The 18,545-nt window shown below is 45.3% G+C and overlaps 3 protein-coding genes across 4 annotated transcripts; 1 reads left to right on the plus strand and 2 right to left on the minus strand.

Moving 5' to 3' along the window:
- The first annotated feature begins 695 nt into the window (after positions 1-695).
- LOC109746780 (18 kDa seed maturation protein) lies at positions 696-1,416 on the plus strand. The gene has a single exon (XM_020305887.4). The coding sequence runs from the start codon at positions 852-854 to the stop codon at positions 1,137-1,139; it is 288 nt and encodes a 95-aa protein (XP_020161476.1). The 5' UTR covers positions 696-851; the 3' UTR covers positions 1,140-1,416.
- Positions 1,417-1,713: 297 nt separating this feature from the next.
- Positions 1,714-4,972, minus strand: LOC109746779 (lactoylglutathione lyase). 2 transcript variants are annotated; one of them, XM_020305885.4, is made up of 9 exons: positions 4,725-4,972; positions 3,875-4,014; positions 3,661-3,785; positions 3,381-3,445; positions 3,085-3,300; positions 2,923-2,970; positions 2,734-2,841; positions 2,496-2,648; positions 1,714-1,992 (listed from the first exon to the last, which is right to left on the minus strand). In XM_020305885.4, the coding sequence occupies exons 2-9, from the start codon at positions 3,991-3,993 to the stop codon at positions 1,951-1,953; spliced, it is 876 nt and encodes a 291-aa protein (XP_020161474.1). In that variant the 5' UTR covers positions 3,994-4,014; positions 4,725-4,972; the 3' UTR covers positions 1,714-1,950. The 2 variants fall into 2 exon arrangements, with proteins under 2 accessions (XP_020161474.1, XP_020161475.1); XM_020305886.4 differs by having other exon boundaries at positions 3,875-3,995; positions 4,725-4,937.
- Positions 4,973-8,853: 3,881 nt separating this feature from the next.
- On the minus strand, positions 8,854-14,856 carry LOC109746781 (4-hydroxy-3-methylbut-2-en-1-yl diphosphate synthase (ferredoxin), chloroplastic). Its single transcript, XM_045229924.2, has 20 exons — positions 14,567-14,856; positions 13,981-14,254; positions 13,701-13,858; positions 13,492-13,598; positions 13,305-13,405; positions 13,146-13,222; positions 12,933-13,052; positions 12,626-12,856; positions 12,056-12,172; positions 11,844-11,918; positions 11,690-11,767; positions 11,383-11,442; positions 11,230-11,292; positions 10,964-11,108; positions 10,731-10,872; positions 10,303-10,380; positions 10,068-10,227; positions 9,728-9,826; positions 9,542-9,646; positions 8,854-9,350 (listed from the first exon to the last, which is right to left on the minus strand). The coding sequence occupies exons 2-20, from the start codon at positions 14,195-14,197 to the stop codon at positions 9,249-9,251; spliced, it is 2,235 nt and encodes a 744-aa protein (XP_045085859.1). The 5' UTR covers positions 14,198-14,254; positions 14,567-14,856; the 3' UTR covers positions 8,854-9,248.
- Positions 14,857-18,545: the final 3,689 nt, after the last annotated feature.

Raw genomic sequence — 18,545 nt, forward strand, 5'->3', positions numbered from 1 at the left:
AAAATGCTTAAGTGGAAGTTGAGAGGTTCTTCAAGCCGGAGTCCTAAGAAAACTACGAAGCCCAAGTACAACCTTCCTCGTGCGGCCGAGGTGCGGCCGTGCGAATGTCCATGCAACACATTCTTAAGGGATGCGGGCATTCATGACGATTTTTATTATTTGGCGAACAATGCAGGCCTCATCCCGTTCCTCGAAGATAAGTGTGATCAATACCTCCTTCTCACTAATACTTTCATGCAAAACTTTCACTTTCATGCTAGGAGAGATATATCTATGTGTCATTTCACCTCCATGATATTCCTAAGGAGATGACACTTGAGAGATTTTGCCAAGATTGCATGATTCCCAATGAGGCCAGCCCTCTAGAGCCACATCCTAGGGATGTCGCGGATTTCATATCTGTAGTAACTGTGGGGGAATTGAGAGGAGTTTCTGAAGGTAGAGTTGCTAGTTTACATTTTTTCCGTTTTGCTTTATTACTCTTTGCTAGGAGGTGTTTGACTGGTAGGAGGGAGAGTGGTACGTTCAGCTCACCTGACTGGTTTGTTTGGAAGCAGTGACTCATCTTTCGTCCGGCCAATGATATCGAGACGGCTCAAACTTAGATAATCAAATGGCGGGGATGCCTCGTGTCCGCACACCTCACCCCAGCCACCACACCGTTCTCCACGTGTCTCCACGTACACTCTGACACGCGTCATGGCCCGAGGCAACAAATCCTCCTTCCGCGGATTCATGGCGCCGCGCTATAAGTCTCGCCTCGACCCTGCTTGCGAAAGTACGGCAGCTTGTCTAGAGATTCCAGCAGCATCGTCGGCTAGTCCAAACTGAAGCAAGGGAGGTCGTGCGGCATGGAGTCGGGCAAGGAGGCCGCGGCGAACGCCGGCGCGTCAGCGCGCGCCGGCATGGAGAAGACGAGAGCCGCCGTGCAGGGGCAGGTGGACAAGGCCGCGGCGTACACGACGGGGCACAGGGAGGCGGCGGTGGTGAACAAGGAGGCGGCCGAGGTGAAGAAGCAGCAGCGGATTTACGCCGCCGAGGAGGAGAAGCAGCGCGCCGTGCGGGATAACGCCGCCGCCAAGGAGCGCGCCAGCGGCGCAGAGACGGAGGACCGCCACGGCAGCCACGGTGAGGAATGAGGAGTGCGCGTCTCGCCGAGGCACGGCGGCGCGTGACCCGAGCGACCGGCGCAGTGTGATCCAGCAGTTATACGTATTCTTTTTTCTTTTTCTTTTTTTTTTGCGGAAAAGCAGTTATACGTATTCTTATGGTGTTAACCGTGTCGTGTGCGTTTTCCGTAACTCGGGCATTGATGATGTTTTCCGCTGCTGCTTGTGATCTGTAATCGAACGAGATGTGTGTATACAATTGTTAGTACGGTACAATTGTCAGCAGAAGGAATGGTGTTTACGAGACTGAGCTAAGCGTGCTTGATCATGACGATGCCGGTTTCAAGATTCCTGACTTTCGGGTGAAATGGTTAATAAAAGATAAAACCCGGGAATGCATAGCTCATGCCGTGAGCATGGCCAATTCGTCTCAACAGTACACCCTCTGTTCCTAAATCCTAAATACAACACGTTGTTTCATTTCAAGTTCCTAAATACGGAGTATAAGACATTTTTGCAGTTCAAAAACAGAGGTAGTAAAACATACCAGATCATAGAAAACCATTACCTCAAAAAAAAAGATCATAGAAAACCACACTCCGACTACGCAAACAGATCCATCTCAGTAGTATCCATGTTCAGCGATCATAGCACATACTGTACACAGCAAGTCCCAAGCACTCTTCTCTAACTAGGCCAATCACGGCATAGGTATTCGGTGCTACAGTAGCTTTTATTTTTGTTGGCGGAGCGGTAGAGGCTGCCATTTTATTACATCAAAGGCCATTGCTGCATAAGGTTTGCCTCCTCAACAACCCCTGGCCCCGGGGCCTGCTGATCTTCAGTGGAGTTCCTTGAGGAAGTCCGCATGATCCACCAGAACCTACAACCCCAACCCCAAGAGTAACATTAGCCACAGATACTTTAGCCGGCTGGTTGCCAAGGATACCGAAGAACAACATAAGAAATCATGTTCAGTATGACAAACATGCTGCACGCAAAAATTCTTATTAATTTGCTCGCTACACCTAGGATGCCTACTTTCTTACAATGATGTTGTTTTCCAATTTTCTACTATTTTGCATTTACAAGCAACAGCTTGTCCTTGAAGGTGCCAATCCAAGAGTAGACTCTGAAACTATGTACAAACTGGAAATAATTCGTTTTTACAGACAAACTAGCAATTATCGGTCAGTTTGTGTAAGCCAATTCAATTATTCTTCATTTCGTTTCGAATTAATTCATTTAACTGCCAAAGTACATTGACTACAATAAGCTCTTCAAATTTTAAATCAAGCATTGACTACAGCAAGCACATCTTGTAATTAATTCACCCGCTCGATTCAAATAAAGCAGTGTGATGCACAAGACAGCCAGAAGACATACCACTTTCCAGCCATCGGGGTCAAGGAAAGAGGTGATCTTCGTGTTCAGCCCCGGTAGTGGCCCAGGCTGACGTAGGATCTTTCCACCTAGTTCTTTGGTAACCAGCTCAACTGCTTCAGCACTCTTGTACACATCATCAGTGCCAATAGCAACCTGCACTTAGGCAACACAACAACCATTAAGAAAGGAAATGCCAAAACCTAAAGAGGAAATAATGCAAAAAAAACCTTGTCAAAACCTGAGCATATGCATTGCCCTTGTTATATTCTGTGACACCATAGTTGTATGTCAACTCCAGAACAGTGGTCTTATCCTCCTCAGCATAGCCCATCATGGCAATAGTGTACTGCACAAATCATAAACATGCTCAGTCTATCAAAATTAAAAGGAAAAATGGCATCAAAACAACAATTGGCATGTGATATACCTTGTACTGAGGCACATCCTTCTTCCTCAGAAGCTTCATCCCAAGGGCCTGCATAAAAGACAAATGTGAGAATATCACACATATAACTATTGTCCTAGAGAATATTCAGAAAGGATAGTGTCTCTAACGTTTCAAACAGCCTCTCCTTTTACAAAACAATACCTTCTCGTAGAACATGATAGACCGATCAAGTTCACCAACACGAAGCATAACTTGACAGAGAGGCTCAGGCGTCGGACCCCTCTGGATAAGCTCGAACATGTAACCATCTGGGTCTGGTGCAAAAGCAATCACAGTGGACCCTCCCTTGACAGGACCAGGTTCACGAGTGATCTTACAACATGAAGATGATTTAATTGTCTCAGCCAGCTTGTACACCTGCGTTGCATCCACGACATCGTATAAGCCCGGGGGTCTGTAACATGAAGGGTAAGATGTTGCAGGTAAGCAATACACACATCCTCATGTGCGATGGCAAAATGTCCAAAGCCCGCTCCAATGTCATACTTGTCGACACCATAATCTATCAAACCAGAACGGACATATTAGCACAACAGGAGGTGGAAAAGAATGACACTATTAACCCACAAAAGAATTTATTGGCTCGTATGCAGAGAGAAGAATAAGACCCCATCAGTTTGCCAGTATTATCACTGAGGCAGACACACACGTCGACCAATTATTAACAAGGATATCAAACTGGTTGCATTAGAAACAATTGCGGACCAATGAACATACTGTAAGTCAGCTCAAGTGCAAAATTACTGTCCTCAGGTCCAAACCCAAGAAACGCATTGGTGTACTTCTCTTCAGGAACATCTCTTTTCCTCAACAGCTTCATCCCAAAGCATTCTGTGTAACACCTATGAGAATTAAATCACTCGCATCAGCACAAACATACCAATATTGATAGTGCAAATATCACCATCTACCAGAAGTAGAGCCAACATACTTAATGGTGCGGTCCAGATCTCCCACACGGTAAACAGCATGCAGCATCCTCTTTTTGTCCTGCTTAGGCCACTCCAGCACGACCTCCGCGGGCTTTCCAGCTTCGCTACCGGTTGCCATCCCTGTTGTCACTTGTCAGAGCTGTTATGCATTTCATGATTAGAGCAAGGGAAGAGGTAACAGGCTAATCATGAGAAAAAACAGTGAACGGACAGAAATCATATACCAGGAGTCCCTGACATGAACGTGAAGCTACTCACACAGTTAGAATCATGCCACAAAATCAGAATGCCTCAAAAGCATAATATCAGTCGAGGGAGCATGTCTTGCTCTCCATCCACCATCAAAATATGTAATCGTTTTGAGAAGTAAAGACTACCAAAACAGCCACTTCACATAACAGAAACGTTACTCACTCGTACAAAATAAAAGTAGCGTTTTCCCAACCCAGCTCAAGATCTGAAAGCGTCTCATCCTCTTACCACCAATATAGATTCCAACCTAAGTGTGGTTCTCCTCCTAAACTGAACTTTATTTTTTCTTTTTGGAAAAAACTCCAGCAAACTGCACACATGTAGTTAGATTGGGGTGGTTCTATAAAAGGTCGGATCGGGGATTTCCCCCATGATTTCTACAGTATTTTCGAAAAATCCTGTCCAGCCGCGGTGCTTGGAACAAATCAAATTATACAGATAAGAATACCAAGCAGAAAGGGGAGGATGCTAGCCAGCTTGTATCAGAAACCTAAGAAATCTGAGCAGAAAGAAAGGAATGCGGAACCGGAAACTACACACCGGCGGGTAACGGGAGCAAGCGGGGGTGAAGAATGAGATGGATTTGGGGATGCTCACCTCGGAAATTTGATCCGGCAGATAATCGGCTTGATTCGGTTTGGTTTGGTCCCACGCTGAGGAGGCTCTAGAGGCTTCTCCACTAATGTGGGCAGTTCAACTGAAACAGAGAGGCGTCCAGGTTCTGTCAGTTTGGCAGCATGCTAATCACAAACATCACCTACTCCAAAATCGTGTTTTGCTGAGGTGATAAACATCACAACAATTACTGCGATGTTCATGGGCCCAGACAACTCTACGGCCACGAGAAACAACTACAAATGCTATAGTGAAGAGAGTGCCACATCTACAACAAATTTTAGCAGAAAGGTTTTGCTACAACTACTTTTACTTTACTAGTAAATGTATATGCGCAATGCATGTTAATATTATGAAGAAAATTAAATGCACGTTGATATTAGATAGGATAAGCGCTCACCATCAAGCAATCCAGATCCGTTAGATTGACCTGGTTTGATGGCTGAGATTAATTGAATCTGTCAATTTGAATCTTTTTATATCGGTATAGATTATAAAAGTTACATTACAAATTCTCAAAACGTGGCACATCAAAGTGATCACATAGTACTGAGCTTCAGTCGAGGTCATACATCATTGAGTTGTGGGCATTTTTTATAACCTTAACATAGGCCCAGTTCTTTTGAGTAGATTATAAAGAATCTCGGCCTGCAAAATATTGAGCAAAAAGAACTTGATTTTGCTTCCCAAGTCTTGAGAAGATTCTCTAGAATCCCAGTGCAATCAAAAATCTAAAAAAAGCTAAATTTTCCCAGAATCTCAAGATTTTGGAGAGCCCCTCAAAAGAAAAATATTTGAATAAAAAAATATATCTCTATTATAGCACGTAATTACGGTCAGAATGCCACCGACCCATCCACTCCTCATGTACAGAAAAACGAGTGGGCACTCGCAGTCGACCAACCCACACATCGAGCGAAAAAACTCGCCCACGCGTGGCGAGCGCTAGGGTTGTCGTGCCGCCGCCAGCCTCCCCCCTCCTCCACTTCTTCCTCCACCCTCTACCCCCGGCGGGGGCCCTCCGCACCCGACACACACGTGTATGGAGCGATGTTATAGTTCGTCATGATCATTTTCCACAACCCCCCATAGGTAATCTCTTGTATGTATCCATTGTTATACAAAAGATGATATGTTGTAAATTTCTAATGTCTTTCGAGGTCCTACTGTAGAAAAATATTACTTTGCAGACTCCGGATATCCAAACAAGGTTGGATATCTAGCACCATACAAAGGGCAACGATATCATGTACCAGACTTCCAACAAAACCCGTCCGGTGGGGAGGTATCAGACATTCAACCATCGCTTTGTTTGCGAAATTACATCGAAAGAGAATTTTGGTGTTCTCAAGATGAAATGGTGAATTCTTGCGGGCATATCTCGATACAAACAGGAGACCCAAAAGATGATCATCATTGTATCCATGTGTCTCCATAACTCGGAACAAACAAGAGACCCAAAAGATGATCATCATTGTATCCATGTGTCTCCACAACTGGATTCGTGATAGCAAGTTATGTGATGAGCATTTTGACAAGTTTGACAATGATGTGTATGTGCAACCTCCATTGATGTTTACAGGTGCCAACGCTCTACCACCAGAAGATGATGGTAGTATGACTACAACACGTGAAGCTATTGCTGCCGGTCTCGTACCTTAAGATTATCTTTTCTATTTTTAGTTTGACCCACTTTTGTAACGAACAAATTTTAAACCATTCTAATTGTAATATTTAGCACTTTATGATATTCATAAATCACTTTTGTGCTCATATAAAAAAGATATGGTTCGAAACAACAAGGTGTTAACAATTCATCAAATAGTTTCTGTCTAAGGGTAATATAGACATTTCAGCACACAACTCAATCCACAATCTTAGAAAAGGACTCGACGGCAAATTGTGTGGGAAGTAGATTCTGGGATAATTTTCCAGAATCTTGGTTCTGCATAATCCTGCGCAAAAAGAATTGGGCCATAGGAGAGGTGTGGATCATCCCCTTAAAGTAACTCCAACATATCTTTAAATCTTACTCCCTAAAACCCATTCTCAAAAGGTAATACTCAATAATTCCTTAGTGCTAAGAGGGTGAGGTCTAGCCATGCGAAAATGTCAACTCCCAAAGGAGTTCTTCTTTTGCTAAATTGTCCTCTTTTACATAGATACACCATTTAAACTTCATTTCAAACACAAGTTGAACTTTATTTCAAATGCCATGACACTCACAAGGTTAACATGCACTAAACATAATCCATGGCTCGATAAACTTGTTTTAGTGACACAAAAAATGACATGATATGAAACAAAAATTGACACAACAGAAGTCTCACTACTACTTCTTATACTTCTTCAACTCAAATGAGTTGAGCCTCCTCTTGCGCTCCTCCCTATAGTGCATGTTGATCGTCCCTAGTATCAACCACCTCCTAGAGGGCGAAGCCAAGATTCAGACATAGTGGGCAAAAGATACAACAAACACAACAAGAGGTTCTCTTAAACCAAAGAAGAAGAAAAAACTCCAACAAACTGCGCACACATAATTGGATTGGGGTGGTTCTAGAAGAAGTTGAACAACGGGATTTTTTTCCCCTTGATTTCTACGTGTTTTTCAAAAACCATGTCCAGACGCACAGCTTGGAACAATTCAAAATATACAAATGTACTTGCATGATAGCATAACCTTCTTTAAGATATATAGTGACGTGATTTCAAGAAGCTTCTAAGCTACTTATGCTTCATCAAGAGTTGCAGTATCGTGTCCAACCCTGTTTCTACTTTATTTCCCAATGAAAAAAATCCATTTTACTACCCTGAACAAAATCGATGGTTCACATAACCCCCTGAAGTCCAAAATGGTTCGCTTAACCCCTTAATAAAGCCAATACCGTTCAATACTCACACAAAGTGGACTTGGTCAGGTGGTTTTGCTGAGTTGGACTCGGTCAACGCTGTTTTGCTGACCGTGTGGTCTCCTCCTCCTTCCCTGTGTAGCCTCAGGCATCTTCGGCCGGCCGGCGACGCACATGGCCTGGCCACCGGCGGCGACAGGTGCGGGGAGCCGGGGGTCGCCAGCGGCAACCAGTATGTCAGGCTGGGGTTGAACTAGGAGCATCGTGGCTCAATCTTTCCTTGTCTCTCTCAGACTGGAGCACGCATCGAGCACTACAGAGCGCCGCCGGTCGTCGACGTAGCCACCGGCCACCCCTCGCCAAACCACCATGTCCAGAGCCTCCAAAATCTCACGCCGGTCCTCTGCGCCGAAGGATTCAAGCCCATATGCCCGGAGTCGACGCAATCGGGCTGTCTTCTCCGACTGCGGCCGCCGGACGCCGACGAATGATTTGACGTGCATAGAAGAGCCCCGGCCTAGCCTTCGCCACCGTTAGACTCGCAGGAAGCCTCTCTCAATTTTCCCTCTCCTTTAGAGATCACACTTGTGTTGTAGTCGTCGTCCAAGCGAGCTCAGCGCCGCCGTCCGCCATGGTCGCGGTGCTCCTCGTTCCCGAGCTCCCCTTGCGTCGTTATGCTACCTGTCATGCCCCAATAGGTCCGTAGATTCCACCCTGCTTTCTAGTTCGGTTGGCTTCGTGTTGTAACATTGTAACACCGACGTCGTCAGAGCCGTGCCTCTGCCACCGCTCAGCTCCGTTGGTAGCCTGCTTCCGGCCATCGCACGGCCTCCTACGACCACCTATGGATGCGCGCGAGCGCAAGCTACGCCCTGGTAGCCTCCAACGCCGCCGTCGTGGCCTCCGGCAGAACCCTGCCGTGATTTGAGGTCGCCGGCAGTTAACCCCGGCCGTGCCTGACACGCGGCGTCATTAGTTTAGGTTGATTAAGGTTAGTTGGAGATAGTGACATGTGGGTCCCCCACTGTTAATGATGTAGTTAGGTCTAAATAAACCCCCTGCTAGTTTCTGTGCAACCAGTCAGCGTTGACCAGACCCATCAGTCAATGAGAGTGGCTAGGAGAGAGGGACCCACCATAGGTCAAATACCGCCATTGACCATCTCCACATCAGCGTCTGATTGGAGCAAACCACTCAGGGATGTTTTTGACTGGTATAGGATAGTTGAGGGGTGTAAAGGAGCAGAAAAATAGATCAGGGGGTAAAGTGAACCACCCACTTTATTCAGGGTAGTAAAATGGACTTTTTTCTTTCCCAATTGATATACAATATGTGTTGGGATGTCCTTTGTGAATACAATGTAGCAGCAACGAGCCGGGCATCATCTAGTTCTAGATACAGTAAAACCACTATGATTTTCTGCATGTCATCTACAAATGTACTCCTACATGCTTAAGATATACCGTGATGTGATTTCAAGAGGCTTCTATGCTGCTTATGCTTCATCAAGATGTCGCAGAATCGCAGCCGACATTGTTACTATTTTATTTCCCAACTAACATATAATATGTGCGGGGATGACCTCTGTGGATACACTGTATTTTCCGCTAGCGGATCGTTTACGGGCTACACATGAACTACCCGAAACAGCATGAGCCTACTCGTCTGTAGGAGGATCCACCCAACGGCCATGGTCCTTGATTAGCTGAATTAAGGCTTCAGTGGCACCCTCCATTGCAATTCCCCGTTGCACAACGGTCTACAGCAAAAAGATACATGGTGTCAATGGAAGGAAACGATGGCAGTAAGACTGGTTTCATATATTTATTCACGCCATCACCGCACAATTAAAAGTTGTGCTCAACAGATTCATGAACAAATTTGAATTTATCACAATTATAGCAAAATATCCATCTGGTATGATTCAATATGTACGTGTTGGACTGTTACCTTCCCAACATAAAGGTCGATCTTTCCAGGGGCACCTCCAACGTATCCAAAGTCGGCATCAGCCATCTCTCCTGGCCCATTAACAATGCAACCCATAATAGCAATCTGCCACGAACACAAATATAGTGAATCAGGCCAATGTTTTACCTAAAATGAATGAAAACAATCAAGTGTTCGAGAGATTACAGAGACACCAGGCAGATGAGAGGTCTTCTCTCTAATCTGAGCACTGATTTCTTGGAGGTCGAAGAGCGTTCGTCCACAAGAAGGACAAGAGACATATTCCTGCAGAATTCGTTAACAGTCAGAAATGGCTCCAATGATATTCTTTTTAAAAAAAATCGGAAGATATAATAACCAAACATCCCCCCCCCCCTGGTTGGCTGATATGGGGAGGTTACCCTCAAATTTTCGTTGTGACAGGGAGAGTGTGAAGCAAAAACAGTTCAACTGGAGATGGATCTCACTTAGGAGATCTAGAGACAGAGCATGCCCTATCTATTAAGAAAACAATGCATGAACGTACAGTTTTTGTGTTGCGCATCCGGCAACCCTGTAGCAAGTTGAAGGATGTATCCCTCAAGAATTCAAACTCCTGGCTAGCAGCTTCAAGAAGTACACCATCACCCAGACCATCAACTAGAAGAGCACCAACATTGCTCCCAGCACCAATAACAAGACCATCTCTGCATTTATTTGAATAGTGTAAATACAACATAACAAACACTCAGGAATTCCAATGGGAAGAATATTTGAGTCACCTATCGATGCTTTTAGGGAAATCAATGTGATGGATCACAGGGAAGTTCAAACCATTGGTCTCTAAGTACTCAAACAGCCTGTAAAACAAGAACAAAAATATATGTGTTAGGTAGGCACAACAAATCAGAAGCACCATAGTGTTCATTATGATCTGTTAAGTATAATCCTTAAAAAACATTAATTGTTTCACAACTGATGGTCTTCTATAGAGTCAAAGACTTTTTCTTGCTTAAATCGTACTCCCTCCGTCCCAAAATGTAAGACCATTTAATGTCAAAAAGGTCTTATATTTGTCAAAAATGGTCTTACACGGAGGGAGTAGTATATACTTGACCATTTAGTTCACCATATCAACATTTCATTATGTGGAACATACTGCAGTGAATACTGAACAGAGCTTTCCAATTTGCCCACTGTGTGCACATACCTCCTAGCAGCATGTACTCTACCAGTCTTCTCTTCACCATATGGAATGTTATGTAACAGCATCGTTATATTATCAACACTCTTAAGAACATCTAGCTGCTCATATGATTCATCTCCACGAAGAGTGACAGCAAATCTAGTGCCTACAAGAAAAAGAGTAAGTCATATAACAGGCAAATCAATATCTTTACACACAGAATTTGAAATTTAGAAAAGTTGGAAACAATTTGCTACCTTCTGGCAAAAGCTTGTTTGCATCACTTGATAGTTCATCAAGGGTGACAAGCACAATTGCATGTGGGAGTGGCTTTGTCAATTGCTCTGATAAGGGAGTCAACACGCCCATGCTAATGTCAACTAATCTTTTGAGTGCAAGTCTCTGTACAGAAATACAAAGTATAGCTGGCAATCTTTCATAAAGGAATAGAACATAATAGACAAATGCCTGTCACTTGAAGGGGGGGGGGGGGGGGGGCGCAAAAGAAATGTATGAAACTCACTGCTTCAGCATCTTCTACAGGGGGGAGTTCTCTCAAAAGAATAGAATCTACAGTTGCCAAATCCTAATGTTCATACAAGAAATCAGTCAGTTTAAACTGAAGTCCCTCTAAAAATAATTGTGTACTAGAAGATACAGTTATAGAAGATCAGACCTTGAAAGGCATGCCAACTATAAGCTTTGCAGCAAGAGACCTATAAAGGAGCTCAGGAGCCTGGCAAATAAAGGAGGCTTTCATCATTACAGAACACATTGATTCGGACACGAAATCTATATATATTTGCTGTAGCTATTTTCTCAATCCAAATAACAAAGTAGCCTTCTTGCTAAATGCATGGAAACTAAGAGACTGTTGAAAGTCATCCTGGTTTACATAGCTGCATAGAGATATCTTTTGGTGGGGTCACACAAGGAAAATATCAATATAGTCCACAAAAAAGGGCAAGGAAGATGCAGGTTACCTTCAACTGATCTAAGGACACTGACATCAGAACAGAGCCATCACGATGAAGGACACCTCTGTAATCTACTGCCTCACCCTGTTGTAAGAGCAATTTGTAAGAAATATGGTACCATTCGTTTTAATGATCTAGTAAATGATTGTTTTCTACTTACCTCCTTCTGTAAAGGCAACTGGCCACTTCTACGCTGGAAATCAAAATAGCGCCTATGTTTTTCTTCAAATGGGACCTAAGAGCACAAGATAAACGTTTTAAGAGTGCTCAAACAATCAGATAAGGCAAAACACTCCTGAAAAAAATTAACATTGCACTATAGCAACTAAACAAGAGGAAAATGAAATGCTAGGGAAAGGAAAAGTTCATTACCACTCCTATTTGAAGGTTTGCAGCCTGAGTTCCAAGATTTGCGAGTCTCCTGCAAGGATCAATTTCTTCCTCTGGTGGTTCTGTGAGGGATACACGGATTGTATCACCCAAGCCATCCTACAAGACAACAAACAGAAGATATAGGCCTTAAGACAAAAAAAAATACACATATATATAGCCTTACAAGAGACTACCAAGTCACATGTGTGACATGTGTCAGACAATAGCATGGCAAAGGTCTCGAGATACAACAAAGTAACATACAAGCACGGCACTGGAAAGTGATCAAGCAAATCTAGTCTTGTACACCTCAATCAGCTCACTGGAAAACTATTATTCAGTACTCTAAAACTGTTTTGGAATCAGCTATCTGAAGTGAGCTAGGGTCCTGAATACCAAGTTTATTGAGTCAAATAAGCAACCTCAGCTTCCAGCCATAAGCTTTGAAAAGCAAAGTATTATTTATTCATAAGAAAGCAATCAAGATTCCCATGTAATTCAACTCACTTTAAGAACACTTGTACGGAAGGAACTCATTCACACAACACTAGGAAGTAACAACGTATTTACCATCAAAAGTGTTCCGATGCCAATAGCAGACTTCATCCTCCCATCTTCACCCTCACCAGCTTCGGTAACTCCCAAGTGCAAAGGATAATCCCATCCAAGGTTATACATTTCCGCTACAAGCAGGCGATATGCTTGGACCATGACAACAGGGTTACTTGCTTTCATTGAAAATACAAAGTTATGGAAGTCCAAATTCCGGCAGATCCTAGCAAATTCCAAAGCAGACTCAACCTGAAATTAGTATGCAGAAAATATTATGCATCTATCAAATGATGGTTAAATATATCGTCAGAAAAGAAATAATTACCATTCCCCTTGGAGAATCACCATAGTAGCTCATTATCCGGTCAGAAAGACTACCATGATTTGTTCCAATACGCATTGCTCTTCCATACTTCTTGCATTTCTCAACCAATGGAGAAAAGACCTGAAATGATATTACAGCGGCGTGCAAGTAAGATGACACATGATATGTTCGTGCGGATTGAAGTAGCAGCAAGAGAATGAATAAAGTTTTGACCTTCTCAATATGTTCAAGCTCCTTTTCATAATCGTCTTCAGTATATTCCAGCTTCTCAAATTGGGCACGGCGATCGGCTGAAAGTAATGTTCTCAGCACTCATAATACATGGTTAAGAATTTAGCCAACGCAAATGTGAGACATCATGGTATCACTTACCGAAGTTTCCTGGGTTAACACGGATTTTGTCAAAGCATTCGGCCACTCTTAAAGCTACTGTAGGCGCAAAGTGAATATCGGCCACTAGAGGGATGTTGTAACTGTTGAAACACAAAAGGAAAGTGAGGGACTCATTCATGAGAACTAACAGAATCTGTGGCGATTTATTAACCCAGCAAGTACTTACTTCTTCTGGACAAGAGTGTTCTTAATCTCAAAGCAGGCATCAGCTTCCTTTTTACCCTGGACGGTTATTCTAACAAAATCAGCGCCTTTATCTGCTATCCTCATCACCTGCAATAGTGTGATCGATATACTTCATCAGTCGACTAAACAGAAAACATCTTAATAATAAGAGGATTATGCAGGGCTGCCATCCACAGATAGGGAGTGCACCTCTTCCACGGTCTTGGCAACATCCTTGGTATCTGAGGTAGTCATAGTCTGAATCCTCATGGGGTGATCACTGCCAAGTGCCACGTTCCCGACCATCACAGTCCGTGTTTTTCTCCTCCTTGTTTGGTGGATAGATTCGCAGTACTTCTGCCTGGGAACTAAAGAAGAACAAATGGGGAAAATCATTCAGTATTTCAGATGATAGATAGTACAAAGGCACAAAATAACTCCAAAACAAACCCTATAGATATGCAAGGAGACCAGAGCACGGGATGTATACCAAGAAGTGGGCTTCCTTCGGAGGCCGGCTCGAGCTCCATGGTATCAGACTCTGTACTTGAGCTCCACACCACGAGCGCCCTGCCTCTCGAGGACGCCGTCCTCAGCGCACCGGGAACGGAGAGGACCTTGGCGAAGTCGACGCTCTTGGTGAAGCCGATGCCCCCGCCGCGGACCTTGACGTGCGGGAGCGGAGCCGGTGCCACCCCGGTGGCCATGGCGATGGCTATGCCCAAGCTTCGAAAGCTCGCCTACGCACGCAATCCTACAAACACCTGCGGGGCAACCAAGGTTAGAGGTGAGGTGTAGCTCATCTTCTGTGTGGTTTATAGTAGTAATCGGCACGAAATGGTATATTCGCTCATTGCTTGGTGTGCAGCAACAGGACAAGGCTGGTGTTTTGTTTTCTAAGTGACAGCATACTCTTTTAAAAATGAACCGGAAACAAAATTAGGAAATGGGAATTCCGGCTCAATTCGATGGAACTGCAATTCTGCAACCAATCGGGGACAGCTTTTGTTCAAATTGATTCCTCGAGTTGAAACCGCGATCGGAATCGCACAGAGCGAGAAGGAAAAGCACCGAACCTCGCAGCTCCGTCCGGCGACGCCTCTCCTCCACCCTCGTCCCTCGTCGGGGGCCGCTCAGCCGACGGCAGCGACGCGGGAAGCGAGCAGGAGCGGGGGGCTGCGAGCGAGCGCGTGTGCTCCTTCCTGTAGGCAGCGACAGCGAGGACTGGAGATGGCTGGTGGAAGTGTGGTGCGCGAGTGGTGCGGTTTGTGCCGGCGTACCGGATAGCCTTGCCTTCCTTTTATCTCTGCGCTCGCGGAGGCCGCTGCGTGGACCGGGCGTTTCATGCTCCGTTGTGTCGGGGCGTGCCGCCCGAGCCAGTGGTCTTGCTGGACTCGGTGCGCCAAGCGCTGCGGAGGCTGCGAGTGTGGAAGTGGAGTTCCGGGCGCTCCCCGCCATGATTTCATCGTGCCACTCTGTCGTTTTCCGGTGCGCCTCCCGTCTCCTGTTCGTTTTACGGTACTATTTGATTTTCACGGTTCGAGTTTCCGTTTGTTTACTGGTGAAAGTGCATGGACCAGAAAAATCATGTGATTGTCGTCGTTGCTGCGGAGGAGAATGTTCGCGAGCCCTGCGCAATCTTTCCGAGTTACGAATCTACCATTGAGGATGCTTCGTTTGTTTAGCTACTATACGTGCTGGAGTACTACTATAGCAAACCCGGACTGTATCATGAACAGAACAGGGGCCCGTGTTAGTGGTAAAAAAAAGTGTTAGTGGGCAAACCGCATGTTCAAGGCGAAGAGCACGTGCGTGCTAGGTCGCCTTATCATCCATCTGTTTTTCATGTGGAAATCGGCATGTGGAGAGGTCGCAGCTCATGTTTTGACTTGAAACACAGCACGGAACACATTTCAGTTGTGCTGGTCACTCGGTCCATGGCATCCGCCCCATGTGGGGAGAAGAAAGCAGCATGCATGACTGGCACCTGCGACTTTCAGTTTGGGGGCCTCTGACCACATTCCAAACTTCTGTTTCGCAATCTTACATTTAGGTTTTGAGAACACTAGTTGTACCGTGGTAGAGTAGTAGGCTGCAACTTATGGCGTGTTTGGTTGCCGTGCGTTACAGTACTCGCATTGCATACACTTCTCCACTCAACCTGACTATACAAATGCCGCCTCAAATGCATCATCTGCATGTTGTTTGGTTGCCTGCATGCCCTCTTGCCTCCATGGGCTGAACCACACTGCCTGGTGTTTGGTTGCCTGCATGTTAGTGGACAAACCCAAGGCATGGTGTTTGGTTGTATGCAACGTCTGGTGTGTGGTAACCTCTTTGGCTAGTTGGTGAGGTTACCGACACACTTCGGCACAACCATGTAGCACACATCATAAGCAGAGCAGAGTATAAACAGAGGATCAACTACTTAAGAGCATATTTCAGATAAGCAGTACCACACTTCATAACAGTTCTACGCATAAACCATAAACATAAACAGTTCAAAGCAGACTCGATAGTACTTAGTAAGGCCCCGACCCTACTCCTTGGCGGCGAAGGCTTCGTCGTGCTTCCCGCATTTGTTAACGACCTCAATGCCATCGTCGTCGAAGATGATGACCTTGAGGGTGTCGGGAATGAGGAGCTTGAACGTCACCATGTAGCCGATCTTCATCTGATGAACGGCTGTGTAGGTGGCCCAACCCTGATCCAGGGTCACCCTGCCGTTCATCAGCTTCACCGTCACCTTCCAGGAGCAGTCGGTGTTGTTCCTGAGCTTGAACTCCGTCGGCACCGTGACGAAGTGCTTGGTGAAGTCCAGAGGCATGGGGATGCACTCAAGCTTCGGTGCAAGGATGACCTTGCAGAAGTGAGTTGGGCCATCCTCCTGATGGTAGTGGCCGTAGTTGCGGCGCTTGTTGCTGGGGGGCTCCTCCGTGCCCTCGTCGTCGCCACCCTCAGGCGTCTTCCGGTCTTCCTCGGCGGTGGGCGGTAGCACAACCTCGTCGGGCATTGGGTGAAGGGGCTGCTTGCCCTTGTTGCCAACGGCCGGGAGCACCTCCGTGCCCATCTCATTGCTCTCCTCGGTCTGCACACAATTCATGGAGTCAAGCACAGCACAGAGTTCATGGCTTATTGAAGAGCGTGTAGTTAAAACGGCATGACTGTCACTCTTCTCCTCCTCTCCATCCCCCTATATTTACTCACCCTGCCCACCACTACTTACCCACCCCCTCTCTTCTCTCGCTGTCAACCTTCCTCCTCACCATCGCCATGAGCTCTAGCTCCAGCTCCAACGCCAACCCCTTCCCTTGGGGTATTGGCTGGAGGGCCTTCTTCCTCGGGTGGTCCGCCGGTGACCGCATGATACGTCTCCAACGTATTTATAATTTTTGATTGTTCCATGCTATATTATATTCTGTTTTGGACATTAATGAGATTTATTATACATTTTTATATTATTTTTGGGACTAACCTATTAACCGGAGGCCCAACCCAGAATTGCTGTTTTTGCCTATTTCAGAGTTTCGCAGACAAAGAATATCAAACGGAGTCCAAACGGAATGAAACCTTCGGGAACGTATTTTTGGAACGAACGTGATCCAGAGGACTTGGACCCTACGTCAAGACATCAACCAGGAGGGCACGAGGTAGGGGGCGCGCCTACCCCCCTGGGCGCGCCCTCCACCCACGTTGGCCCCACGTTGCTCCACCGACGTACTTCTTCCTCCTATATATACCTACGTACCCCCAAACCACCAGACACGGAGCCAAAAACCTAATTCCACCGCCGCAACCTTCTGTACCCGTGAGATCCCATTTTGGGGCCTTTTCCGAAGCTTCGCCGGAGGGGGCATCGATCACGGAGGGCTTCTACATCAACACCATAGCCTCTCCGATGATGTGTGAGTAGTTTACCTCAGACCTTCGGGTCCATAGTTATTAGCTAGATGGCTTCTTCTCTCTTTTTGGATCTCAATACAATGTTCTCCCCCTCTCTTGTGGAGATCTATTCGATGTAATCTTCTTTTGTGGTGTGTTTGTTGAGACCGATGAATTGTGGGTTTATGATCAAGTTTATCTATGAACAATATTTGAATCTTCTCTGAATTCTTTTATGTATGATTGGTTATCTTTGCAAGTCTCTTCGAATTATCAGTTTGGTTTGGCCTACTAGATTGATCGTTCTTGCAATGGGAGAAGTGCTTAGCTTTGGGTTCAATCTTGCGGTGTCCTTTCCTAGTGACAGTAGGGGCAGCAAGGCACGTATTGTATTGTTGCCATCGAGGATAACAAGATGGGGTTTATATCATATTGCATGAGTTTATCCCTCTACATCATGTCATCTTGCTTAAAGCGTTACTATGTCCTTATGAACTTAATACTCTAGATGCATGCTGGATAGCGGTCGATGTGTGGAGTAATAGTAGTAGATGCAGGCAGGAGTCGGTCTACTTGTCTCAGACGTGATGCCTATATAGATGATCATACCTAGATATTCTCATAACTATGCTCAATTCTGTCAATTGCTCAACAGTAATTTGTTCACCCACCGTAATACTTATGCCCTCGAGAGAAGCCTTTAGTGAAACCTATGGCCCCCGACTCTATTTTCTATCATATTAATCTTCCAACACTTAGCTATTTTTATTATACCAAAAATATTATCCTATCATATCTATCAGATCTCACTCTCGTAAGTGACCGTGAAGGGATTGACAACCCCTTTATTGCGTTGGTTGCGAGGATTTATTTGTTTGTGTAGGTGCAAGGGACTCGTGTGTGGCCTCCTACTGGATTGATACCTTGGTTCTCAAAAACTGAGGGGAAATACTTACACTACTTTGCTGCATCACCCTTTCCTCTTCAAGGGAAAACCAACGCAGTGCTCAAGAGGTAGCAAGAAGGATTTCTGGTGCCGTTGCCGGGGAGTCTACGCAAAAGTCAACATACCAAGTACCCATCACAAACCCTTATCTCCCGCATTACATTATTTGTCATTTGCCTCTCATTTTCCTCTCCCCCACTTCACCCTTGCCATTTTATTCGCCCTCT

Source organism: Aegilops tauschii, chromosome 6 (assembly GCF_002575655.3).
Source record: "Aegilops tauschii subsp. strangulata cultivar AL8/78 chromosome 6, Aet v6.0, whole genome shotgun sequence".
Lineage (NCBI taxonomy): Eukaryota > Viridiplantae > Streptophyta > Magnoliopsida > Poales > Poaceae > Aegilops > Aegilops tauschii.